Here is a 26,489-nt window from a genome sequence, read left to right as displayed (position 1 = left end):
CTGTAAACTTTTCTCAAAATTTCTAGTTTTGAAACGTACGCATAAAACCTGATGTTCAATAGTAAAACATGCACATTTATTCACTCAATTTAGGATGGCAAGAGGCAGGCTTGGGGCACAGGTAATCCATGCATCACACAGACGCTCCAGTATCATGGCCTGTAAAATCAATGGGTTGGAGACATGAATGAACAACTGAGAGTAGAGTGGAAATTCCCAAAATGTGAAGGTGGACATTTCAATTGATTTAATACATTTGATATAGCCTACTTGTGAACTGAGGTCATTAGAAAGAATCTTCCAGAATGTTGTGCTTAGTTATTAGCTTAGTCTTTGCAAACTAATGAATTCATCAGTATTTTGTCAAAAAGTTCTTGTCATCCATTTGGCTACCAACTATGACATTACATCCATCCTAGTCTGTGTGTCTTGGAATGTATAGCCTACAGGGCCTAATTTGAAAAGATTCTTCTGTCTCAAGGATACTAGCTGGTACATTGTTTTGTCTCGGCATCAGTTCCTACTCGTCTGGCCTGAATCTCACTTCAGATGTTATTGAGGAGTGCCTGTGTGTGAAAGAAACAGAGTAGGCTGCATGTTTGCATGCTATTCAACTTCCAAGAAAACAGTAAAACGTTGGTGTCTATCTTTTTATTTCACGTTCAATGAGTGTTAACAAAAACAACACACAAGTTAGCATCTGTGTACTATACTCAGAATATAAGTCATGACAGTTTTAACAGCAGTTTGAGTTATTGACATTGTTTCATTACATAGTAGACCTTCATACTTGGAAAGAAGATGCTGTAAAAGAAAATGCTCAAACAACAGTCACGTTTTTTGTCTGATTCAAGATGTTTGTCTTACTCGGCGTTTAAAATATGTTAGGCCCTATGCTAAACAGATGATTGATCACAATGTTGATTAGCTGAGAAAAAGGAGTGGATTCAAAAAGCTGGTGGCGGCGGCAAAAAAATGGACAACTGTCAAACAGGACAGCCTTTATAGAATCCCAACAGGACGGCCTTCTGCCTTTCCTTTGCCTCATGAAGGAGTAAGCGCTCATGTCTAGAATGGGCTTTGTAGGATGATCACTTCATTCCGTCCAGTTTCTGACAGCCAATCTTTCACACTGCACTGCATTAAATGCTACAGCCTCGAACAGCTCTCTGTAGCTCCGGCGGCCATAATGACATTTATGGCACACCAGTTAAGAAGTCGAAGCGCAAAGTCAATTAGACTGTGTTGTACTTGTCTGGGCAATTTTAGTCATCTGACATTTTTTTCTCAGGGAGTTCAAATAGGGTGATGAAAGGAAACAAGGATAAACAACCACAAGAAAGGGAGAGGAGGGTGGGTGAAATATCGAGAGTTCACATGGAAAGAAAAGAGCCGTTCCGGAAAGTTCCATTGGGCGTTTGCTTGGGCTAGAGAGCTATCCATCAGATTCTCCATCAGTTTAGCAAAGCTACGCAGGTAGGCAGTGTTTGCCCACCTGTGTCTTCCCCTTCTGCTTCTGAGCATGGCCAAGCAGTCCCCCACTGTCCATAACCTGTCCCTATCCCTGCTACAGCACGTAACACTCACTATTCTAAGCACTGGCCTTTGACTCCACATTATCGTATTGTGCATCACTCAACAGCATGCTGTACCTAATCTGTCTGATTTGAGTTCCCTTTCTGCCTTCTATCTTTTTATTGACATCCACTATGGGTTGACACTGAATTCATAACAATCGGCAAAAATAACTGTGACCTGTTGCGCAACAGAACTTCTGAGCACCATTCAGTGAGGGTTTTCAGCAGGTAATGTTAAATCTTGCTCAGCAAAATGCCTTTTGCATGTCCTATGTACAGTAGCCTATATTATTAGAATGAACCGAAGTAGCAATAGCAATTAACACTCAAGTTAAGTGGTTTCAGAATAACAGATTGCAACATTGATCGTGCCAATATAGTACCATCTTCTATTCCATTTTTCTTTTCAACAGTTTACTTCTGCATGTCAGAGTAGAGAACATTGAAATACATCAATTTTCTTTACAAGAATCAGATATGTACATTATTTGGTAAAGAGAGAGCGAGAGAGAAAACGTTTACCTCCAATATTATAGTTACGTTATACTAATGGTATATTACAGTTTGTGCCTTGTCATCATAATCCAAAACATATGACATAGAATAAGAAATGCATGTCAGCAAAGGCTACAATTGAGTACAGTAACTTTAGACAACCTCTCACAATTGTTCATGTCAAAAGAATATTTTACAATAATATCAGTGACTTTCCTGAAATATTTCCTGCCACTACAAGCTGCTAATTAGCATTCAGGAATTTTAAGAAATCTGTTGCTGTGGGATACCGTAGTTATTTGCCGCTGCCACTTTAAACAGTTAAATGCACTTAGATATCAATGTCTTTGAATGGGCAAGGTGTCATATTTCATGTCATTGTATGTGCACCTTTCATGGTTTAACTCTTCATGTAGTGGATGTTGTGAGTTACAGTATAATTTCAATCCAAACACTATTTCACTTTGCATGACCATTCTTAGCAGTGAAACCACATTTATCTTTTTTTCAAGCAGCCCGATGGATTTAAAAGATTCACATGTAAGGTGGAGAGCATGCCAGATACTGTATGTAAATGTCATCAATTGTAGTACAGTTGCAATTCTTCTCGAAAACATTATGACATGGTTTTGAGTTACTTCAAATGACTCACTGGCGAGGAATTTCAATATGTCCCTTTTGGTCCTTAATGAAAGAGGGAAAGCAATAGGGAACCGTTGAAAACATCTTCCTTTTCAAAGGAAGAAGTGAGGATTTCTAAGGATGAATGCCAGCAATTTACCTCTAGATCCTTGAGTTGATTTGGTGATATTAGTTTCTTTTTTCAGACACACATGCGCTTGACAACAATTGCAACGGGAGGATGGAAAATGTTTTTTTTATTCTGCGTAGGTTGCATCCTTCTCCTCCCCATGACAATTTCGAATTCATAACAGTCTTGAGTGTGTAATTATGATCCTATTTTGGTCTATAACCATTTTTTTTCTTCTAATTACGTTCATTAGCTTTGTAAGTTTGTGCATCTTTCAGCTGTCATTTTTGCCGTGTGTATGTATATTTGTGTGTATGTGTGTTTGCGTGTGAGCGTAAATCAATTCATTTGTAACTTTGACTCAATTCTATTATTGACCTCACTCGTTGTTACCACTGGAAAGTCCACTGTACAAGTCCCACTAGGAATGTTTTTCAACTTGTTGCCGTGTGTTTTTACAGAGGAGAACGTGTAGCAGGAGGAGAAGCTCTCAGCGCTCTCTCAGCCAGATGTCCCTGTTGCCACCGCCCCACGTGTGCACGAGTAACACCGCTGGTCTACAGGTGCGTGTGGAGAGTGTGAACATGGGGGGGGGGGAGGGAGGGGGGGGGAACACTAGTATTCACTGAGGTTGTGCCACTTGGAGATCTGCCGGCGAGGGTTTTCGCAGACCTCTCGCCAGTGGGTGGCTCCGGAGACACAAGGGCTGTGCAGGCCCAGGGGCAGGTGGCCCAGCACCTCGTTCTTGGTGGTGCGGTCAAAGTCGACCACCACGAACTCCACGGAGATCTCGGGCAGGAGCTCGGGCGGGACGTCGTAGATGAAGGACTCGTTGAAGACGGGGTTGAGGGTGCACTTCTTCACGTGCGTCTTCTTCTTGGCGATGCGCTTGCGGCCGTAGAACACGTTGACTTTCACGTAGGGGTCTGAGAGAGACGGGGGGAACAAGGACAAGGTCAGACGAGGACACGTCTGAAAAATTGTTCATTGGGAACCACGATCTTAGCTGAACCAAGACGTATTGCGTTACAATTCAATGCGACTGCCGTCCGAATACAAGTGTCGCAGGATACACATGCAAGAACCTAACAAGATAGGGGATCACTCACTTCCAGAGAGACCGGTGATGTCCATCTTGGGCAGGTGTCTGGCCTTCAGGACCACCACGCTGAGGCGGTGGGAGACCGGCTGGTAGGACAGAGAGACCAGCAGCTCCCCACGGCTCTCACACTGCAGAGAAACACAGTTCACGTACTGTATATGAGTCACATGATACAAGCAGATATTGAGTTTGTCGGTTGACTCAGGAAAGTGTGGCCATTTTTGTTTCATATTACCATGATCGAGGACTTCTGCAGGAATCCACCAAATTGTTTCTTTTTGCACGGGTTGTTATTCCCAACAAAACGTCCACAACAGGTAGAAGCTCATTCACACAAATTGTAAGGTCCCGTTTGAGAACCGCACGATGCAACAAGGACCAATGTCACTGATACTCGAGTGCTTGTCACGTGGAACCACATCCTCGTAATAAGAGTGAGCGGTTATGCCATACGTACGCTTTTGATCATGGTTCAGGTGACACACACACACGTTGTCGTGATGATAAACGAGGTCACCGATAATAAAACACACACATACGCACACAGTTGGGAGGAAGGGAGTGGTCACAGCTGCACACACACACACGCACACACACACAACGATAAACACGTGCATCGGCATGATGATAAAGCGGGCGGTGATAATAGCGTCTCTGTGAGGGATTGGCTGGTTGGCCTTGCCTTTCTGATGGATGGCTGGCTGCGGCCTGAGATAACATGGAGGATTTATGTCTGTCTCCTCGGCCTGGCTGCAGTTAAGACTTTCACGAGGCCTGAATCAATACAGAGGCAGTGACCTTCCCGCCAGGCCTCTCCCAGTGTGCTGCACTGCGTCCAGGTGTGTGCGTGTGTGTGTGTGCGCGTGTACATGTGTTTTTATGCACACGTATTCGTGTAGAGCTTGTATACTTCTTATGTAGATGCGTCTATTCCTGCATCCATTGTGTGTGCGGTGTTAGTCACGCAAATTCACATGACTCTCCCCCTGCCTTTAAATAACCTCCCTTTTGCCTGTCATGACCTTAAAAAACGCTTGGCCTTCGTGCAGGGTGTTACCCAGTATGGCCTGACAGTTGCGAGTGATGTCCTCGCAACTGTACAGTACAAACATCACTGTATGATGGTAGTAGATAAGCAGACCTGCCACTGTAGCTCCAGGAGACCTGTGTCAGCCTTTCCCTACTGTCTCTGAACAGCACATCACCGGATCTCCCCCGAACAAATACACAATCGAATTACTCATTTCGGCCCTTTCTGACACTTTCCACTTCCCAGTTGGTCTGGAGTAGATTCTGCACGAAAGGGTCAGAACGTGGATTCTTCCACAATGTGCACAGAATATAATTTTGGTTGAATAAGGTGGCTAGAAAGTACCTTCCATTCCTTCGATACTTTTACTTTTACCTTCTAACCTTCTAATACTCTTCCTGGAAAGTACTAAACGTCCTGGTGTTTGGGTGGTTAGAACGCCCCTCCCCTGTTCCCTCTCTCACCTGCACATTCCTCTTGCTGATCTTCTGGGTGATGTGCACCCGGCCCGTGCTGGGGTCCAAGCCCGCCATGGGCACCACCGCCTCCCCGATGACGTCATCGCGGGCAAAGCGGTCGAAGCTGAGCACCAGGAAGTGGAGTGTGAGCTCAGGCAGGGCGCTGTAAGCCACGCCGTAGAAGGTGAAGGTCTCGTCGAACACGGGCTCCAGGGTCTTCCTCAGCACCCTGGTCTTGACGCGGTGCTTCTTCTCCGGCATGATGGTCATCTTCACGTACGGGTCGGAGCTGCCCGCCTGCTCGTCCACGGTGGGGAGGCCCTGCGCGCCCACGATGGTCACCACCAGGGCCTTCTTGGGGAAGTTGTAGTCCACAGCTAGACTGAGCGTGCCCAGGTTGACCTCGGGCTCGGGTTCGGCGGCGGCGGGGGGGGTGAACGGCGACACGGTCTTGCTGCTGTTCTCGCTGCTGCTGGCCGAGCTGCTCTCCAGGCAGCAGTAGTCGGCGCGGACGGGCAGAGCTCGCTCCACCTGGGGCTGACCAGCAGGGGGCACCAGGTGGCTCATCTGGAGCTGCGGCGGGGCGTCCAGGACGTTGTTCTCAGCGTCCACCAGGACCATCCCGCGGCCGCCGGCGCCCCTCTCCCGGTCGCGATTCCCTTGCCACCCGGCCCGCCGCGCCACCCGGACTATCCTCTTGCTGCTGCTGAGGGATTCCGGGTAGATGCTGATGCCCTTGAGCATGTGGATGAACTTGTAGGGGGGGTCCTCGGCCGAGTCGCAGTAGCGGTCGCCGTGGAGCTTGTAGCGGCCCGACGCCCGGAGATAGCGGCGCTGGCAGAAGGTCCACAAGAGGACCAGCATCACCACAGCGATGACCAGGACCCCGGCTCCGATGAAGCCGGCCAGCACCGGCGACATGTCTGGGAATGGAGAGAGAGGACCGAAAAGGAGGAGAGAGAGACAGAGAGAGAGAGAGGGAGAGAGAGAGAGAGAGAGAGAGAGAGAGAGAGAGAGAGAGAGAGAGAGAGAGAGAGAGAGAGAGAGAGAGAGAGAGATTAACGTTGGTACACCATCTACAGCACAATGGAATCCAGCAAAACATGAGCCAACCATCAGACACTGTGTGGTTGATGACTTCACAAAATAACCAATGACACGTCCAAATACCATCACCAATAGCATATTCAAAATACCATCACCAATTACGACTTGGGACATGAGAGAAGAGAATGTACTGTTTGCAGGGAGCAGCGACACACTTAGTGTGACCCACAACGCACTGATGTCATTTTGTCCCCCTCGAGTGTTCATTAGGCGTATTTCAGGCTCATTAAGCGTGACTCCACAGTGACTCATCATCGTGACTGCAGCTTGACGCAACAGCAGCCGGCACAGCATCACGCTGAGTGCCAGGCGCGAGCCTGGAAGACGACAGCCGTGCACCGCCACTCCACGCCTCCTGAGTGGCGTGCAGATGGCACGCAATTCAAGTAGGTGTTTTCGGAAATTGTGAAACTGCTAGTGGTTGTTGTGTCTGAATATGGCTGCCTCAGCCCACGGTGGCAATGATAGGATTACAGCTTTTTAACCCTCCATTTTGTCTAGTTTATTGTAACTGACAAGGAACGATAAACTGGTTCTGAACCACTTTCCTGAGCTAATGGAATGGAGTCTGAGTCTCTGGTTATTTCTTGACTGATGAGGCAGTTAAAGGAGGAAAGAGTATCTGTCTGGAAAGCCAATATGGCCATGTGGGTCTTTCTCTGAGGGTAATAAGGAGGTGAGCACACAGCTGGGCAGCATACCAATCAGAGTGAGACCGAGCCTCCCACACACACACAGACCTGGACGCACACACACACACACAGACCTGGACGCACACACACAAAGACCTGGACACACACACACACAGACCTGGAAGCGCTCACACACACACACACACACACACACAGACCTACATACGCTCAAAGTCACAGACCCACAAACACAGACATATGGGACACACACACACGCATCAGTGCACATGTACACACTCAATCTACCCCCCCCCCACACACACACACACACACACACACACCAGACTCGTTGCTCAGTGAGACACGCCCTGGTCTAGTGTAATGGCTTACCTTATAGCCTGCACTGTCTGATAGACTAAACACACCCGCGCATTTTCATGGATCAATAATGGGAAGTAATGACGCTTCAGTCGATACACCCGGGCGTCTTCAGTGGTCATAATGCATTTTTGTGTACCTAAGTGCCTGTGCAGTTCAACCACCAGCACATGGGTGAGGTGCTCTTCACCCGAGGGGGGTTGGTTTGACTGTGCTGATCCCAGCTGTAATGGGACCCGGCGGACCAGTCTCAGGAAGACTGCGCCAGGCCTGGGGGAGGGGTTGGAGGAAGAGGGAGCAGAGGAAGAGAGTGGGAGGGAGTGGGAGAGGGAGAGAGAGAGAGAGAGAGAGAGAGAGAGAGAGAGAGAGAGAGAGAGAGAGAGAGAGAGAGAGAGAGAGAGAGAGAGAGAGAGAGAGAGAGAGAGAGAGGAGAAGAGCAATGGAGAGAAAGAGCGAGTGGGAGAGGGAAAAAGAGAAATAGAGAGGCAGAGTGAAAAAGAAAGAGAGCAAGGGAGTGAAAGAGCAGAGAGAAAGAGTGAAGGAGAGGTTCTTTTGTTTGGGCAAGCATGGATAAAGAGATGCATTGTTGCCATGCACAGCACCCGGGGGGCATTGCTGTGAAGGCCGTCTGAGCATGTCACTATCTGTGCCCATGCTGGCTGGCACACACACACAAATGCACCCATGGCTACAGTTGTGTATCCAACCACATACACGGCGGCCGGTGCCGACACAAAATACACAAGAGAGTGTGTGTAAAGACTACTTTACACACACACGATCTTTCTCTCTCCCGCCCTCTCTCTCTCAGCTCTTTAGCGGTCTGTCTTTTTTGTCTGCCTCTTTCCCCTCTCGCTCTTTCAACTGTCTGTCTTCAAACAAAGGATTGTGCCCTTCCTTCCTGTTATTGGCCACTAGCATTCTGGGTAGAAATACCAGAAGGATGATGTCAGACTTTTGAGGTAGCTAAAAAGCCAGCTGAGCCCGTTGCTTAGAAACACACCCTAGGGGCGAATGGCAGTACCCTGGTGTCTCCTATTCGCTCAATTTCCCATGAAATCAACATCGAACTGGGTTGAACTCAATATGTTCTCAAGGGGTAAAAGGGATAGTCCATCCTTTGAAGACAGTACATATTTAATTTAATATACATAGTTAAAAACATTTGAATCCAGACTTTCATTCAGAATATCTGTATCTGTGTTTTTATCTTGTTGAGTAAAAAAATGGTCATTAAAGACTTCAAATAAAGAGGAAATGATTTTCAAATTGAGTATTTTGACAAACCAGCTAAGCCAGATGTATTCTGTAATGATACATTTCCTAATTTCCAAATGTATACCCACCCAAAGAACAGAACACAGGGGATTGAAATACAAAAAATACAGTGAAAATACAGTGATTTATCCCCCTCTGTTGCATACTAATTACGGATAAAGTTGTTTTAGATCCAACCTCACAGTCACATAGGCTAGGTAAAGGTGTACCAAAAGGATCTGTGCATCATAAATTCTCAAGGGTATTTTAGAGGCTGTAGAAGGCTTGACAAAATGCAGCTACAACAGATAGATGAGATAAGAATCTGTGAAATTGTACGATTTACATAAATATGCAAACCTACTGTACCGCAGCACAAAAACGTACAATATGCGCTGTCATGGATGACTTCAATCGAAATTGAAGCAAGCCCAATGGCAGAAGGCTCCTTGAAAAATGTTGCTTTGAAGTCTCATTTGACAATGACTGGAGGGCAATCTAGGTAAATCTGCAGAGAAAATTCTGGGTTTGTTTGTTCTTCCAGATTAGTCAGGCCCTTGTAATGTGAACTGCTGTGAGGGAGAATGGCTCCTGCCTTCTTAGAGTCTGATTATGTCATGCTGTCTAGGGAAGTGGTCTTACCCCCTGAGTCGTTGTAAGGTGGGTATGGTCAGATAAAGACTGAAGTATATAGCTACGGAAAGAGGATGTAGTTATGTTAGTCCTGTGTGTCTGTGTTTGTGTGTGTTTGTGTGTGTGTGGGGGGGGGGGTTGGCTCCTCCAGTTAGGATTCATACATTGTGTTTTGAAAATGCACTGCGGGTCTGTAGACATTCAACCATGCGAGTAGAAGCTTCTGGAATCATCCAAACGGTTTCTTTGATGAGACTGATCAGCCATGGATTGGCTGATAGCCAAGCTCAGGGATTGCATTTAAAGGGTGAGTCCGCCCTTTTAATTAGATGTTGTCAGTCTTCCCCACTCATCTGATACCAAGATTAGCAATTCCTTCTAATGATAGACAAATCTACACAACAGATGGCTAAAGAAAAACAACAGCTCAATTGAAATCCACTTTGCCAGACAAAGTGGAGAAACCACCCCTTTAAATCTCAAAATGTTGTAGATTCGTTACGCTTGAGCTAAATCACTTCCCCATTCTGTACCTGTTTAAGAAATCGAGTAGGTTGAATACAGTTGCACTATATTTTCACTCAGTCATCACGACTTTGACTGTAGCTAGCCTATGTCTTCCTGGCACTAGCCGGCACTGCATAAATCCCATTCACACTGCACCATGCCAGCCTGGGAACTAGAAAGGCTGGTAGGCTAGAATGGCATCCACACAGCAGGGTACCGAATGACTGAGAGACAGTCTGTCTGCGTTGGCAGTGGGGCTGCATCTTAATGCTGAGTGTAGGAGATGCTGCTGATTTGCACGACACAGATTCAGCGTGGACCAGATGTGACTTAATCGGTTGCTATAATCTTCAAGTTGCATGGGCGACTAAGAGGAGATATTGGGACAGTAAGCTGGGTTGGAAGTCCGCTTCGAGACTTTTAATAACTTGCATGTTTGGGCGAGCCACGCTATACGCTTAATTTGATTGAAGTACTAGAAGCTAACATGAAACCCAATTTAGATGTTGTTGTCATTGAAGCTGCTTCATAACTAAGTGATAAATAACTGGATTAATAGCTTGAGTAAATGTGGAATAATAGCAATATGAGGTCAACCTCAATTCACCCGAATATGAAAGGGAACATAAGGAACAATATGACTCAGTAGAGGGACATGTCACCACAGTTCACATAACTTCAGTGACAGAACCAACATTTTTGTTTGTACAGCCACACTTAATTATGAAACTGCCTCTCTTGAGCCTGTTGGAAATTAGTGACCAGTCTCTTTCGGTAATGAGGTCTTTAGATAGTTCAAGGTCCAGATGCACTTGACATTTTAATCTGGAATCAAGCCTGCCAGGAAACATGTGTGTGCATATATTACCGACCTGCAACCTCTTCTGCATGATAAACCCAGGCTTGGTCACCTTAGGTCTTGCTCACAGCATGTGGGCACCGTGGACAGTAATGTTTTTTAAATGTAGGTGAGGTGGGGATGAATAAATAAACCCTGGTCTGGGAAGGTTTATCAATAGACCCCAGAATAGGAATCATTTGCCTGGGAGGTGATATCTAGTCTTGAAGAAACTCCTCTCCTTTAGGGTCCCTACATTAAAACGTGGGATTTACCATTGATATTTGACATAGGTTCTAATACTCTGATTGCAGTGTTACTATTAAGTGTCATATAGAACCCACTCAGGTCACACAGGTCAAAGGCGCCTGGGAAGACTTGTCTGGCATGCCACACCTCTTCTAATCAAATTGGATTGAATAAACTAGACAGACTAGGCTGGTCCAAACAACACTGATCAAGGGTTGCTTGTGTGACAAGGACCTAAGGTAGAGTCAGTTGTATAACCTGCCACCGTTCTATTCAATTGAACAACAAATGGCTTCGCTTCCGTTTGACTTGCTCTTAAGAGGATCCGCAGGTTACGTAAGTGGTTAACCAAGAGAAATGTTAGGAACTGTCAACTGTTTGGCAAACCTCCCATTTCCGGGGTGTTTGCTTTGACAAAAACAAAGGAACGAGTAGGCGCTGATCGGGAATAGACATCACGTCATACCGATCCACCCCGTCCCTCGTTCACGCACATTGAAGGCCATGGCAGAGAAGCGCTCAAAAACAGGCCGTTTTAGCCTTTTCTATCACTTGCTTTTAGATTTTTCTTTAAAGGTCTGTTGAAACAAATTTGTTTCACATTGGCCTAAACATGTGTAATTAAATGGAAAAATATTCAATTTAGCTTTCATGTCAATAAGTAGGATAGGCTGCATTTTCACAAAGCCTACGCCAAAGACGATATATTTACGTTAAATTAAACGAAGACAAAATTACCAATCAATGACAATATATTATTTTATAACATTGCAATAATCCTGACAAAAAACAAACATCTGTTTTGGAGCTCTATAGCACCATAACATCTCCAACAAGACCTATACGCATCGAACTACACACATTCATCTTCAAAATCTTCACAAACATTAAATATAATCACACACAATAAAAACATGTTGTCAAATAAAACAGAATAAGGCCTTGTACTTACCATATGTGGGTCGTAATTCAGTAATCTCAGCCATTTTGAGAATCGGCGCAGGATGCGCCCCTGACAGCCCCGGATAAAAGGAACAGATTAACAAGAATACAAGGCTTCCAAGTGCCTATTTTATATCCATAGAGAACGAGCAACGATCAAATCGTCGATATTAACACAAATATTTCCATAAACAAGCTCCTATATGTTTTTAACCTAGGGCTGTCTTCACTTCACTATTCGTCGATCCCAGCCCGAAGCGCAATGATGCTCTATCTCGGATGTTGCGAGGGAGGCTGCGTGGTGTTGGAGACTGGTACTCACGATGACAGCGGAGGTTTTAGACCCGCCCTCTTGTTCGTAGAAATTTTACGTATTTAAATGTGTTGTTGGATAATGTCAATGAGTCTGTTCTCCAATGCACCTTTTTCCGTTTCTGACCATTTTTGAAGTGCGTTTTTATCCGTAAAAATGTTTTTCTGCGAGCTAGACACACTCCATAACGATGATGGACAAGACATTTACACACCCAGTTTTCCACCAACATTCTAACGAAAAGTCAAGCCAATACAGCATGAGAAGCTCTACTAAATATTATTGAAAATTGTACATTTTAATAAACAGTCATAGTTATGAGGTGCAGACACCGTTTACAAATCAATGCAAATGTTTAGTAGCACACTATATTTTAAATTAAGCTAAACGAATTACAATCAATAGACAACTGACTTCCAGCAGGTATTTCATCTGATGATACACTTTTAATCATTTTGCTATCTTTATTATTTGATTTACAAGCACGACACTACACATATGTACCATGTAAAGGCAATAAGCAAGCAGCTGCACTAAAATAACACTATAACATAAAAAAATAAATAACTTCAAGGCACATACAGTATAGATGCTTACATTCTGAACTATTTCCCACATTACATAAGGCATTTTATTCCGAAGGCAAGTCAATCTAAATGAGATACAAACAGTACAAATAGTACATTTTGTCAACAAACCATTTGGCTTTGGATTTTGAAAGAGCAAGTAGATGGTGCAATCAATTTTCTCACATTCATCTTTCAGTATGTTTCCAACGCCATGTAGTATCTCTCAAATTGCCCACTAGATGTCTCTCTTTTTACATATGATTGTCAATTACAACCTCCCTTAAATCATGGGTTGCCTTTGGTTGTAGCCATGTATTATTTGTTTGGAAACTAGCTCAAACAGTTTGGGTCTTTAGGCTATCTTTGGAAGTTCACACTATATAGCTCCATATCTGTGTTCTATTTATGAGATATATCTCTTGATAAATTGTAAGATGTCTTACAGAAATCCATGTCTGAACTTGAACAACAATTGGCCGGGGGAACACCGGGAGTACTAACATCGGGAGATAGAGATAATACATTTAGACATAAAATACCTTGGGCCAGAAAACTGTACTTTGCTTTGGAGTGAGTCATAGATTGAGAGAACACCGTGCCCATTCTCCTCAGACTGGCAAGTCAGACCGATTAGATTAATTGTTTTGAAGGTGATTTCATTGTTTATCTCTATAAATGATTCAGCACATTCAACTCAAGGTGGAGAAATGCCATCTAATTCATTCCATGACCGCACCAGTTATTATCATCATCCCTATTGTCACAGCAACTATAGAGTGTTGAACAGACAGATCTAATGGAAGCTCCAGGTCAGCAGCATTCCTTTGACACTCTAAAAACCAGTTAGGCTCTGTGGCACTATAATCAAGGCAGCATTACAGCTCCGAACACAGCACTTATCCTTTTGTCTCCCTGAACAGGGTTGGTCCTCGTTCCAGATATTAAAGCTGCTGGATATTTCTCCACCAGAGGAGAGACTCATCAAAAACTATCATCTTCGTAACCATGTAGAGAAGGGTTTGTGGAGAAAAGTCAACTGGATGCTTTGCGGACAGTCGTCTCCCCTCGTTTCGCGTCACAGACGCACATCCTTCCCGCTCGCGCGCGAAACCCTCCTCAGTTGATCTGGCCGAGGTCTGCCAGCGGCATGGTGTGGAGCACCTCGTCCAGGAGCTGCAGGGCGCGGTGCAGGTGGACCTCCACCCAGCAGGGGGTGTGCTTGATGCTCTGCCGCGGGTAGTCGGGGCCCCAACCCTTCACGAAGCTCAGCCGCAGGATGCACAGACGCCTGAGGTCGTCCACCCCTATCCCCGCCGCCGCCGAGAGGCCTGGGGGAGAGAGGGGAGAGAGGGGACGATAGAGCGAGCGTGAGAGAGAGTGAGGGAGGAGAGGTGAGGCTTGCATTGTGACACGACGACGCAGAAACAGGGCTGGAGACACCAAAACAAAGTGAAACCATCCGCATCCAGTGCCGGCGTGAGACACCCACAGGCAGAGATGACGTGAAAAAGAAGGAGGCATGGGGAAGAGAGGCAGAGGGAAGAGAAGCAGAGAGGACAGAGGTAGAGAAAAGATAGACAGATAGACAGATAGAGCAGAGGGGCCGACTGGACAGAGAGACAGAGGGGCGTGACTCACTGACTGCCGGTGCGATCCCGCCCACGCTGCCCGGCCCGGGGATGTTCCCCGCTACTGCAGCCGCCTGAGCTGCAGCCGCAGCCTGGGCCGTGGCCGCCTGCTGCTGCATCTGCCTGTGACACTGACGCAGGTCAAACACCTGGGGCGGGGCAGAGGACAGGAGGGAGGGAGGGAGTGAGAGGGACGTGCGTGCAGTAGAGCGGGACATGGAGAGCGCTGAACATACGATGTAGCGGGCGAGTGAGAGTTATGTGCGAGTCCCATCTTCAATATATTCAACATATTCAAGTCCTGTATTCGATGCTCAAGTTCTATGTTCACATTTGATTTAAAATGAAAAGTGAATTGACGAAATGTAATCTTAATGAGGCTTATTAGCATGTTATTAGTCTCAATTAAAATTCAAAAAAAGTATTTCCCCACTGCCACTTTCCAGAACATCAATTCAGATGGATGACTAGTCCGTGACTTGTCAACTACAGTTATCTCCATCCTTATCTATTCTGTCCCTCATCCCTCTATCCTCTGACCTTGATGTATGCCCCGGGGTAGATCTTGTGCACGGCGTCGCCCGGCGCGCGCCCCGCCTCCCTGTCCAGGTAGTAGCTCTGGACAAAAACGGCATGGTCGCTAAGGCAACGCATCCACACGTCGCCCTCACCGCGACACTCCAGCTGGACCCCTTTCCCGATGTGGAGCCTGGAGGTAAACACAGGAAGACAGCTTTAAGTATGTGACATTAAAGAGTATTTGGTACATAGCACAGTATAGGTTTAATATGATATTATCGGTCTTGATAGAGTCTAGAGTCTCTCTATTTACTATTTACATTTACATTTAGTCATTTAGCAGACGCTATTATCCAGAGCGACTTACAGTAAGTACAGGGACATTCCCCCAAGGCAAGTAGGGTGAAGTGCCTTGCCCAAGGACACAACGTCATTTGGCACGGCCGGCAATCGAACTGGCAACCTTCAGATTACTAGCCCGATTCCCTAACCACTCAGCCACCTGACTACTATGTTAGTAACAATCACCTCAGTTGCTCATATGTATTTACTATTTCCACTACTTGTACGTCACTTTGGATGAAAACATCTGCTAAATGACTAAAATGTCAAACGTAATGTGAAAAATATGGATAGCTTCACATGTAAACTACTGTAGCGTCTATCACCGATTCAAGTCATTTCAAATCCCTTTCTAACATGAACGATATGCTACGGTCGTCAACGACTGTGAGTGTCCCTGACCGGCTGGCTGGAGTCCTGACCTGGCCCTCTCGCTGGAGTCGGTGCGGTGCACGTTACTGAGCTGGCCCAGGCAGAAGCGGTCGCCTCCGGACGGGTCCACGTAGCCGTCCACCGTCACCACGGGGCAGTTGGCCAGCACCTTGAACATCTCCCCCACCTGGATGTCCATCTCAAAGTAGGAGATGGAGCACCAGAACTCCGGGCCTGCAGGACAGCGTGGGGGGGATGATGACGGGAGAACAGCGGTCAGATCATCTTACTTCCATATCTTGACCGTCATACGCCAGGCAGGAGGGTGTGAGTGTGCATGTGCGTTATCAAGTGTGTGTGTGTGTGTGTGTGTGTGTGTTACCTGGATGGTTGGAGACAGGCTGAGGAAAGGCAGGAGAAGAGTGATGTTGCTGAGACCCTTTGAGGAAAAACACAACACACTATTAGCAGACAACAGACTGGCGTGTTCCTGACAGAATTGAGAAAGGACTACATTTCCCAAGAACATCCAGATACTATGGCTGTGTTAGGTCATTCCCTCAAGTCAGTGGACATACAGAAGCGGTTGGGGTGGTGCAGTGGCGGTTGCTGGTGGCTCCGCCCATTATGCTGGGGTCCTACAGGGGTGTAGGAGGCCGTGCTGGTGCCGGTCCAGGTCGCTGTTGGGTCAGAAGGAAGTAGAGAGGGATCGCGTGAGAGTACCACACTCATGGTGTTTTCCAGCTCTCCTAATTTCCTAGGTCCTAGTGCTAAGAATAAATGACAAAACACTGTTAAAAGGGTGACATGATAAATAGGCATAAGACTTAGAGACCTATTCAAACTAACTATTTGATCCACATGGATCCCTATATATATGGAGCCATATAAATCCCTAAAGATGATCAAAGATCCCTGCAAATCACCACTCACTGTGGTAGGAGCCCTGGGTGTGCTGGGGGCCGCCTGTGTAGTCGCTCTGCTGGGTGTGCGGGGTCGGGGGCTGGGGTGGGTGGGGGGTGTGCGGTGTCCGGGAGGGCGGCGGAGGTCCGTGTGTGGGGGTGGTGGGGGGCGACGTGGCGCCTTGGCTTTGGGGGGAGGCGATCTGAAGCAAGCCCTCACCTCCTCCCCCGTGCCCGCCCACGGACATGGGCCCGCCCATCATGGAACTGCTGACTGGAGGGGCGAGTGAAGGCGAATGTTGTAAGATGTAGCCAGACTTGGTGATGCAATAGGATTTGGTAAGTACAGGACAGTGGAGTCCGTTAAACAAGTGCCCTCTCACACAATTTGACGTCTCACAGCACTGCGACACCAAACACTCTCTCTGCCTCTTAATCTGTCTCGTTCTTTTTCATTTTGTCCGTCCCAACGTCGTTTTTTCTCACCCTGTTTCGCCGTTTGATCTTTTTGCACGCTCGTCTGTCTCAGTGAACACCCGTGAAGTCTTAAGGGGGCGAGCCCTAAGAGTCTCACCTGGCGGAGAGAGGGGCATGCTGGGGTACAGGGTGATGGGCAGGGGGGCGCGGGGCGGTTCCGGGGGCATCTGCAGCGGCGGCAGGGGCTGACTGTAGCGCTCGGGCTGGGGAGGCATCCTGGGGGGCAGGTCCATCTGGATGCAGTCCTGGATGTACTCCTCTTTTATCAGTCGACCTGGGGGGCCTGGAAAGAGGGGGGGAGGGGGGAGAGGAGGAGGGGAGAGGGGGGGGGAGAGGGAGCCAGGCAGGGAGTCAGAGAGATTGGGAGGAAGAGGGAGAAAAAAAAGAGAGAATGAGAGAGACGTTTTTATTAAGATACAGTACCCTCTCTATGTATAATAACTGGCATATGTTTTACTTCTACATTCCACGCTAAAAGCAAAAAGACCAAAAGGAAAATACTCACCTGCATTCTGAATGCTGAGACCAACTTTTGGTTTGTGACCGGGAGACGAGACAGAAGAAAAGGTGGTTAGCTGCATTCCACATGACAACATTGAGGTTTTGGCCAGACTAAACAGTTTAGTCAATACTGTAACTGGCTAGCATACTTTAAACACTGGCTACTTGAAATAAATGCATATTTACTTTCATATCTTTGAATACATCTTGAATTTCCTTGAGAAACAATGGGAATTAATTGGAATCCTAGCTGATATTAGGCATGTCGTAGTGTGTGTGTGTGTGTGTGTGTACTATTTCACATGCCTTTGCTTGTGAATATGTGTGTGAACGTTCACATTTGTCTGTCACCTTGTAAGAAAGGAAAGAATGAAATAATGTCAATGAAAGCTAAAAGCTCAGAGACAGAGAGAGCTACTGCACTTTCACAACCAAAATACTATGAACGTGTCTGCCAGGTGTACTTGGAATCCTCTATGTCTCTCTCTTCACTGACCTGACATGACAGGACTGGTAACAGCTATGGAGAAGAGGACTTCTTTTCACCAGTCAAATCATGTCTGATGAGTAGTCATCAAATGAGGCCCTTTTTTTTCACAGGGGGGAAAGTACACACGGAGCTGGGACGTACCAATACCGGGAGATACCACCCTCTCATAGTGGTAGGGGTTGACGCAGACGTTGTCGTACTTGAGGTCAAAGGCGAACTGGCAGAACTTGACGTGCTTCAATTCGTTCTTGTGGAGATCCGGCCAGCGCCAGAGGCGAGCATAGATGACGTGGGGGAATCCCTTCCTCCCTGCGACCTAGAGGGACACAGACAAGGAGGAGGGGGGGGGGGGGGGGGGGTAGAGATGGTTTGGTGTGGGGGAGGGGTGTACTGTACATCCATCTGGCCATCCAAACGCCCATCCCTAAACCCCTGTCTGTCTGTCTGTCTTTCAAATCAAATCAAATTTATTTGTATAGCCCTTTTTACACGCAAGCATGTCACAGAGGGCTTCACATGTGCCCATAGAACTGCCCCTCAACCAACCTAAACCCTCAAGGAAGACAAGGAAAAACTCCCAAAAAACTCTCAACAACAACTCTTTCTTCCTAATAAGGGGAGCACCCATTTGACTTCCAATATTGAGTATTGAGGTGAGGGGGAATATGAGCAAGGGGGAGAGGCCAAGAGGTAGAGGAAGAGAAAGAAAGGGAAAGAGCTGGTAGACAGGGAGTGGTTAGGGAAACAGGTCGTGAATGGAAATTTACATCGACGTTGAAAACTCTCTCTCTCTCTTTCCCTCTTTCACACACTCAGGCACATACTGTATGCCCATCCTACAGCTTTGGAGCCTTTAAAGCATCCCTTAAGTTTAGACCAATCTGAATAGCAAATCGAGCACAATTTGAGTCACCAGTGAAGTCAATGGTGAATCGTGCGCATTCACTGTTCAGACAACACATAGCATTTACCCTGTGTGTGTATGTGTTTTAGCGTGTGTTTGTGCCGATGTGTGTGTCTGTGTGTGTGCTGGGAAGAAAGATTGGATTTATGCAGCCCTAAATTACGTAAGTGGAATTGCAATGTGATATGAGAATGTCTGCAGAAACAGCTGATATAGGGTTAATTTGACAAAACAAGCTACAGAATGACATCATGTCTCACCTTTTCTGAACCCCACTAGAGAATAGTTGTGTTCATAGTGTGTGCATGTGCGTTTGTGTGTCTATGTACCACCATATAGAAAGCAATATGGAGATAGAGAGAAGGATAGAGAGACAGAAAGAGAGATAGCGAGAGAGATGGAAAAAGAGAAAGAGAGAGAGAAAGCAAGACTCTAAACTTTCCTTTATTCTCTCTCCTAATATTCTTTCGTCTTGAAAACCCCCACCCAGCCAAGTGACCTTCAAAAGACAGAAAGTCATAGCTGGCAGACTGCCAGTCCCATTATATTGAACACTGGCAAACACACAGACACACACACACTCTACATTGATTTTGAAAGGCAACTATTTTAGAACGTTCTCACACTGACTCATTCTTCTTGCTCGTACAGGAGTGCAACATGAAGGTACTGAACATTATGAGTCCAGCCACAGGCACTGCAAGGCAAAATATCAGTCAAAACAAATATACCCTCACGTGACAGAACACTTTTTATTCCCTCTACCAGACTTTCAGGCACACACACACACAGACATGCACACACACAGACATGCACGAGACAGACAGGCTTAACTTAACCCTGCCCCTTTCCTGTGTCTCAGACAAAACAACCCGCTACCCTCCCTCTCTCCCTTGCTCGCTCTCTCTCCCTCTCAAGGAACTTGGGGGGAGGGGTAGGGAACTCCCTCTGTCTCCTTCTTTCCCATTCCCTCGCTCTCTGTAAGAAACGTTTGCAGTGTTTCAATGTGGTCGTCATTCAGAGTGAACCCTTTTTGCTCTTGTTTTATCACCCTATGCTTTGAAAACTGCCTAACTCTAAATCAGGTGGATCTAAACATTAAGATGAGGTTATATCATGAATAGGTTGTAAGTATATATAATTATGTGTCCGAATGATTACTTGTTATATACAACTAGATTATATAATCTTATGACAACTTCCGGCAGCTCAGATCTTGTTGATTCAAGACTACGATGAAATGTGGTTGTTGTGGCATCCTGACATCATTACCTGAGAGAGACTCATTATGCTGTCATGGTGAGGTCACAAGGCAGTTCATGAAGTAAAAGATGAACATAGAGATGTTCAATGAGAGCATAAAACATGCTCACATAGAGCACAGAACACAATACACATTATGTCATGTTCATAATGTGATGTCGTAGAAGACCTTTTTAACTTTTTCAAAAAAGAGCAAACTTATTATGACGACACTATAGAACCAAATCCAGCACTCAGAAGAAGAAAAAAAAAAAAAATGTTTCTAGAAGTACACCCTTTCAACAGTTAAAGGGTTCTAGATCAAATCTTTGAATGTTTGATCAAATTCAAGGTTCCAGGTTCTACCTGGAATAAAATATGTTTCTTCAGGGAGTTCCAATGGGGATAGAGGAATGTATGTAGCTGGTCCCACAGGACAAACATTTGAGGAACTTTCACCCTTTAAGACAAACTAGGAGTTTCTCTACCTGTAAGCGTCCATCTAGGGTCCTCTGGATGGTGACACACTTGCTAGGGTGCACCCCGTTGGTGGTGATGGCGGTGATGAGCGAGTCCAGCTCGTCCTTCTTCTCCTTCAGTTTCTTGACCAGGCTCTCGATGGCGCGCTTGGCGAAGCCCTCGTTCTCGCCGCCCTGCCTGTGGCACATGAGGCTGTGCACGATGCTCAGGCAGGCGTCGTTGCTGTTGGGGGGGTTCACCATCGACATCTCCCTTGGTGGGGTGGGGGGTGGAGGGGATGGGATGGGGTGGGGTGGATTGGATGGGGGGGGCGTGCGCGTAGAGAGAACAAAAACCGGGGGCAAATATTTCATATTTATTTCTAAGATCACGTAATCAAGATTCCACAGAGATTCACTTTTGCTATGCCAATTTTTTCGATAGGACAAGTGCCTGATGTTTCGTTCACTTTCTTTTATGTACATAAAGTATAAAGTATAGGATTTTTGAAGGAAATAACTGATTGGGAATGTGTGTGAAGCATCCCATTTACAAACATCAATCCCACATGTGTCAGTCAAATGCCAAACTGACAACTATGGCTTGAAAAAGTTCACACATTCTAAAGTTTAGAATCTAGACCATTGGAGACTTGACAGAAACTTTAACAACCACTTTTAGTAGTTAGAGATGACGACAGAACATCTCTAGTACAGTACAAATAGTAAAAACTGTTAGACCATTTAAAAACACACTACATTATCTTGCTGTATGTTTAGCAAATACATGCCCCAACTGTGTTCAGCATTGTCATGTGTGTGCCATGTCACTGACTGACATGAGAGACCAAATGGAGTTTTGAACTGTCATGCTGTCTGGCCAATAACTGCATTGTTGTCCAGAAATAAACTTGTCATCAATCCATGGACAGATGCTTGGTGCGATCGAGATAGGAAAACAGATATAGTAGAATCTACTTACAAATCAACAGCAGTTCAGGACAAAACAGACATAAGTAGGGGAGGCTCGAAAGTATTCCAAATGTGTGTCTCCCTTTCCCCCTGTCTGTGTCTCAACCGCGGCGTGTCTCGACTGTTATCAGTCTATCAGCTTCTCTGTGTCCATTCGTACATCCTGCTGTTCCCTTCGCCTCTAGTATTTCGCTTGCTTGCTTGCAATAACAAAAGAGGAAAGAGAAAACATCGGCCGCGTGAGTTGTCTCGGGCAAAAAATCAAGCCAATCGCTGAGCCCGTTTTATTCCAGACTGAAAGGCCCTCAGCCAACTATGACGCTGCTCTCTCACCGCCAGACGCCGTGGGCAGATATCTGTCTGGGTCTGGGCTCTCTGGGTTGCGAGGAGATTGACAGGGTCTGTGGCGCCGGTTATATTACTCCGCCTCCTCTATAACCCCGCCCACTCTCCTATGCCTGATGCTGAGCAATGTTCTAACATTTATTTAAAAAATTTTTTATGTAGTAAATTGTATTTATATACAAATTATATAACTCCGAATTACATGTTTTATCGACATCTATTAATTTATGCATAAATATAGGACATAAATATAGAGAAACTTTGGATGGAAGACAGGTCCACAACTGTGTAGCACAGTTGCCAGTTTTGCACATTGCACACATACATCTAAGTTGCGTTTGTTGGTTTTACCAAAATAATTTGCAAGTTTTACTTTAAATGTTTAAAACTTCCACCATATTCACCAAAAACATATAAACAAGGACCATTACCTTAAACCTTCGCCACTGTGTTTTCATACAAAGATATGCACAGAGACAGTTAGTTACATGTTCTGTTCCAACCTAAACCCTCAATAAAGACAAAGAAAAACTCCCATTAAAAACTCCATTCAGAAAATCCAGGCAAGAAACCTTTGGAGGACCACTTCAATGAATCCCTTCACCAGGAATTGTTGGTGGCTCTGCAGAACATGTGTGGTGTGGTTGTCCTGTGGCTTTGAGGAAGCAATTATTGGAGTGTCCAGTGGGGTGGGAGGCTTGGGGGACATTTACTGGACATTGTCATAAAAAAAAATACCACAGACTTATAAGAAACAAACATTTATTCATAGTTCATAAAATGTTTCAGTTGGAGTTTTTTCAAAGTGAAAGGTGACTGGAAATGGTATCACGGATAAGTTGGTTTTGGTCATGCATTTACTGACAGTTGAACAATTCAGTGGGTCAATTTGAGGATTACAGAACTCTAATTCAGTTTGCAAAGTTCATAACTGGACCCACGTACCAAACAAATAAACCCAAGAAAGTGACTGTGGACTCTGTGGAGCAGATTGTTAGAGACACTGGAAAGACAGAGTACCAGCCCTGTGATCCAGGTTCACTCTGGGGGACAGAGTACTAGGCCTGTGATCCAGGTTCACTCTGGGGGACAGAGTACTAGGCCTGTGATCCAGGTTCACTCTGGGGGACAGAGTACCAGCCCTGTGATCCAGGTTCACTCTGGAGGACAGAGTACCAGCCCTGTGATCCAGGTTCACTCTGGGGGACAGAGGGCCTGATACTTTAGAATAAACATTCTTGTCTTAAAACAAGAATGCGGCTCTCCTAGAGCAGCGTAAAGCCAGATGAATTTGATTGATACTCTTCAACAGCTGTGTTATTTGTTTTAAATATCACCCTGGTTACGGCCCTCAACCACTGTTCTGTTTTGTTCTATAATGTGTGATACAGGGATATGTGGTGTGTGTAATCGTGGCAAACAGTTGCTGTGTAATGCTGTCATGCATGTGTGAAGCCTACATTTTGCGAGTGCATGCCTAAACCAATCCGCATACACCATGTTTGAATGTAAATACCTAAACAATATGTTCTAGAAGGTTTTCACAAATTCTTATTCTTTTCCTCTTGCCATTATTCATATTCCACTGTGGTGGAGTGTGCAGCCGTAGTCTCACTGCCAGAAGACAGTAGGATGAACCATTGATCCTTCATATCAAACCAAAAGAAAACGTAACATGGCTAACCTTTTTGATGTTTATAAAACATCACAAACAAATCCCTACAATGATCAACACTGCCTCTTTTACAGTGAAGTCCTTCAGATTTAGTTCTGTCATTTTAGACAATAATAGTCAGGGTTCTAAACAGGAAGCAAACAGTAATGTTTTGTGGTTTTGTTTTGTGTGTACTTGGAATTGTAAAACACATTTCTCTCAATGACTGACCACGATGGTTGAGAACCCAACCAAACCTAAGTGACCAGACCCTTACTTCAGAACTTTGAAGAATCCTATTTATAAATTACAGCTGCAAGTCTCTTCAAGCTTTGCACACCTTTCTAGGTAATTCATCCAGTTATTCCTGGCAAATCCTCTCAGGCTTTGTTGGATTGGACAGGAAGCATCCAAACGGCCATCTTCAGGTCTCTCCACAGAAGTTCCGTGGAGTTTCAGTCTAGGACAGTCCCTGATGATGTCTTGGTTGTATGCTTTGGGTCATTGTCATCATAGCCCCAGTCTGAGGTTGCGTGTAGTCTGGAGCAGGTTCTCTTCCTCTCTGTACTTCTCTGCATTTGGATGCATTCATTCTTCCCTCCATTCTGACCAGTCTCCCTGCCCCTGGCGCTGGAAAGCCCCTCTTTAGCTGGATGCTGCCACCACTGTGCCTTACCGCAGGGATGATATTAGTCAGGTGATGAGCAGTTCCTGGTGTTCACCTAACAATTTGAGTTCTGCCCAAAAAGTTAAATTTCTGTCTCCTCAGACTAGAGAATCTATTTTCTTCTGCTCTCAGAGGTCTTTAACACTAGAACCACCAGGGGTCAGTGTATACCTAAAACCGTCAATGGGTCAAATATAGATTCGAGCGCAAATAGATTGCGCTATTAGAATGCATTTATTTTGAAGGGACGAGGTACAATGTTCAATTATTTATTCTTCAACACAGGGTTGTTTAACGAAATGGTAGTTGTAGTCCCTTGCTGCTCACAAAATGACAATGGTGGTCAGAGGTCAACCTTGTTTCTTGAAACAAAGACCTTCAGCTCTGCAAGACAGACATCCCAGGTTTCTCTATCTTCAATTGCTCTGTGCACTTCGGCAATGGTGCGTTCACTAGTATGCTGCAACATTACGCCATCAAACAGACATTGGTGCCTCCAGAAACTTTTCATAGGGGCCACAGGGTCCCTGGTGGCCAGTGGAAATCTTGGGGTGGCACACCAAAATCAAAAGCCACAACTGAATTTCAGGAATTCTATTATGCTGTTGTTTCTATAGGCAACTTGAAAACAATGGCAGTATGAGAGTTAAGGAGTTGCATACTGAAGTACTTTGCATTCTTATTTTACAGTTAATGATACTGATGACAAATTCTGGACAATATGCAACTTGAGAGGGGGGGGGGGCACACACACACGGCACACAGACACATAAATATTGTTAGTTTGTCACTAATGTTGTGCCGGGCTTGTGGTGTGGGGTGAGCCGACTCTGTCAGGATAGCCATAGCAAGGTACAATATTTACCTAAATGCGCGAAAATGAGTGCGTTCTCTGTAGAGGTACATTTTACCATCTGCCGCTTATGGGTGTGAATGCCCAGTTTTTAATCTGGCTTTATATATATATAGAGGATGCTACATAACACACTGTGTTATGTAGGAACACAGTGTGACAGGAAAAGTCAAAGACTGGGAAATAAGAAAATGTTATTGAAACAAAGTTACATACAATTGAACTCCTGTGGGTACATTTTTACCTTGTTGGCAGTTCTAGTGTCAAATGCTGTTTGTCAAACTCCAAGCAGACTGTCATATGCCTTCTACACAAGAATGGCTTCTGTCTAGTCCCTCTACCATAAAGGCCTGATTAATGGAGTGCCAATGGGAAGTTTGTCTTTTCTGGCTGGTTGCCCTGTCTCTGCAGAGAACTTCAGGAGTTCTCTTGGAGTGACCGTTTCTTGGTCACCTCCCTGACCAAGACCCTTCTTGGCTTGTTACTCTGTTGGTCTGGCCAAACTCTGTTGACCATCACATCTAGGAAGAGTACTGTTGCAAACGTCTTCCATTTCACAATTATTAAGGCCACTGTGCTTGGGTCTTGGTCTGTGTCTGAACTTGACCACTCATGTGCTGTTGAGGTTTGACAAAATATGGGATTAGTTCATTTATATTGACAAAATGTGGGCAACAAGAAAACATTTATTTTAAATATTTCTTTTAGAAATCACTGAAAGGGCAACTAACCTGCAGCTGGGAAAGGCAGGTCTTGCATCCCATTTTCTCTCTCTTAGCTCAGTCTGATAGTATCTAGACCATTCTTATTTAGTGTATAACTACTTCTAGTGTTTTCCATTTCTATTTCTGGAGTAAGTTTGGGCAGGAAGGAAATGTGTTCTCATTTAAAAGCAGTCTCACTTTTTCCTGATAGCCACTCCCCTTTAAGGATGTCCTCTAGTTTCTCTTTCAGCTTGGACACAGCCTCCCTCACATCACAGAAGTCCTTAAGATGAGGGGCGATGGTGCTGGGTAAATCTGAAGATACACCGGGACTGGAGAGAGACTGATAACCCTGGACAGGAAAAGAGAGAGGGAGACAAGTTAGTGAAACAAAACCCCACAATAAACAACTAGGCTAAATAGTGAGTTACTTCCAGTAAAGAAGATGGAAGACAAGTTAGGAAATGGATGTGATCTTCTGTGTGTGAGAACTGCTCCAGCTCAGCATATATCCTCTTCAGCTGAGCTATCTCCTGCTCCAGTCTCTCCACCAGTCCTTCAGCCTGACTCACTGCTCCCCTCTGCTGGGCTCTGATCAGCTCCTTCACCTGAGAGCGTCTT

The 26,489-nt window shown here is 45.5% G+C and overlaps 2 protein-coding genes across 5 annotated transcripts; both read right to left on the bottom strand.

Annotated features, from left to right (window-relative positions):
- Positions 1 to 632: 632 nt before the first annotated feature.
- LOC134023146 (synaptotagmin-11-like) lies at positions 633 to 12,262 on the bottom strand. Its single transcript, XM_062465003.1, has 4 exons — positions 11,967 to 12,262; positions 5,420 to 6,336; positions 3,933 to 4,053; positions 633 to 3,749 (listed from the first exon to the last, which is right to left on the bottom strand). The coding sequence occupies exons 1-4, from the start codon at positions 11,998 to 12,000 to the stop codon at positions 3,439 to 3,441; spliced, it is 1,383 nt and encodes a 460-aa protein (XP_062320987.1). The 5' UTR covers positions 12,001 to 12,262; the 3' UTR covers positions 633 to 3,438.
- A 294-nt stretch (positions 12,263 to 12,556) lies between these two features.
- Positions 12,557 to 22,016, bottom strand: LOC134023136 (mothers against decapentaplegic homolog 4-like). Of its 4 annotated transcripts, none has more exons than XM_062464983.1 (12): positions 21,656 to 22,016; positions 20,704 to 20,947; positions 18,211 to 18,385; positions 17,584 to 17,607; positions 17,176 to 17,361; positions 16,633 to 16,875; positions 16,278 to 16,469; positions 16,082 to 16,138; positions 15,750 to 15,933; positions 15,007 to 15,175; positions 14,477 to 14,615; positions 12,557 to 14,166 (listed from the first exon to the last, which is right to left on the bottom strand). In XM_062464983.1, exons 2-12 carry the CDS (start codon positions 20,941 to 20,943, stop codon positions 13,955 to 13,957), a joined length of 1,821 nt encoding a protein of 606 aa, XP_062320967.1. In that variant the 5' UTR covers positions 20,944 to 20,947; positions 21,656 to 22,016; the 3' UTR covers positions 12,557 to 13,954. The 4 variants fall into 4 exon arrangements, with proteins under 4 accessions (XP_062320967.1, XP_062320970.1, XP_062320969.1 ...); XM_062464986.1 differs by having other exon boundaries at positions 16,278 to 16,379; XM_062464985.1 differs by having other exon boundaries at positions 17,176 to 17,352.
- Positions 22,017 to 26,489: the final 4,473 nt, after the last annotated feature.

The sequence above is a fragment of the Osmerus eperlanus genome, chromosome 7, assembly GCF_963692335.1.
Source record: "Osmerus eperlanus chromosome 7, fOsmEpe2.1, whole genome shotgun sequence".
Taxonomy (NCBI): Eukaryota; Metazoa; Chordata; class Actinopteri; order Osmeriformes; family Osmeridae; genus Osmerus; species Osmerus eperlanus.
Note: the sequence above shows the minus strand (reverse complement) of the source record. Positions and strands in the feature narration are given on the sequence as shown.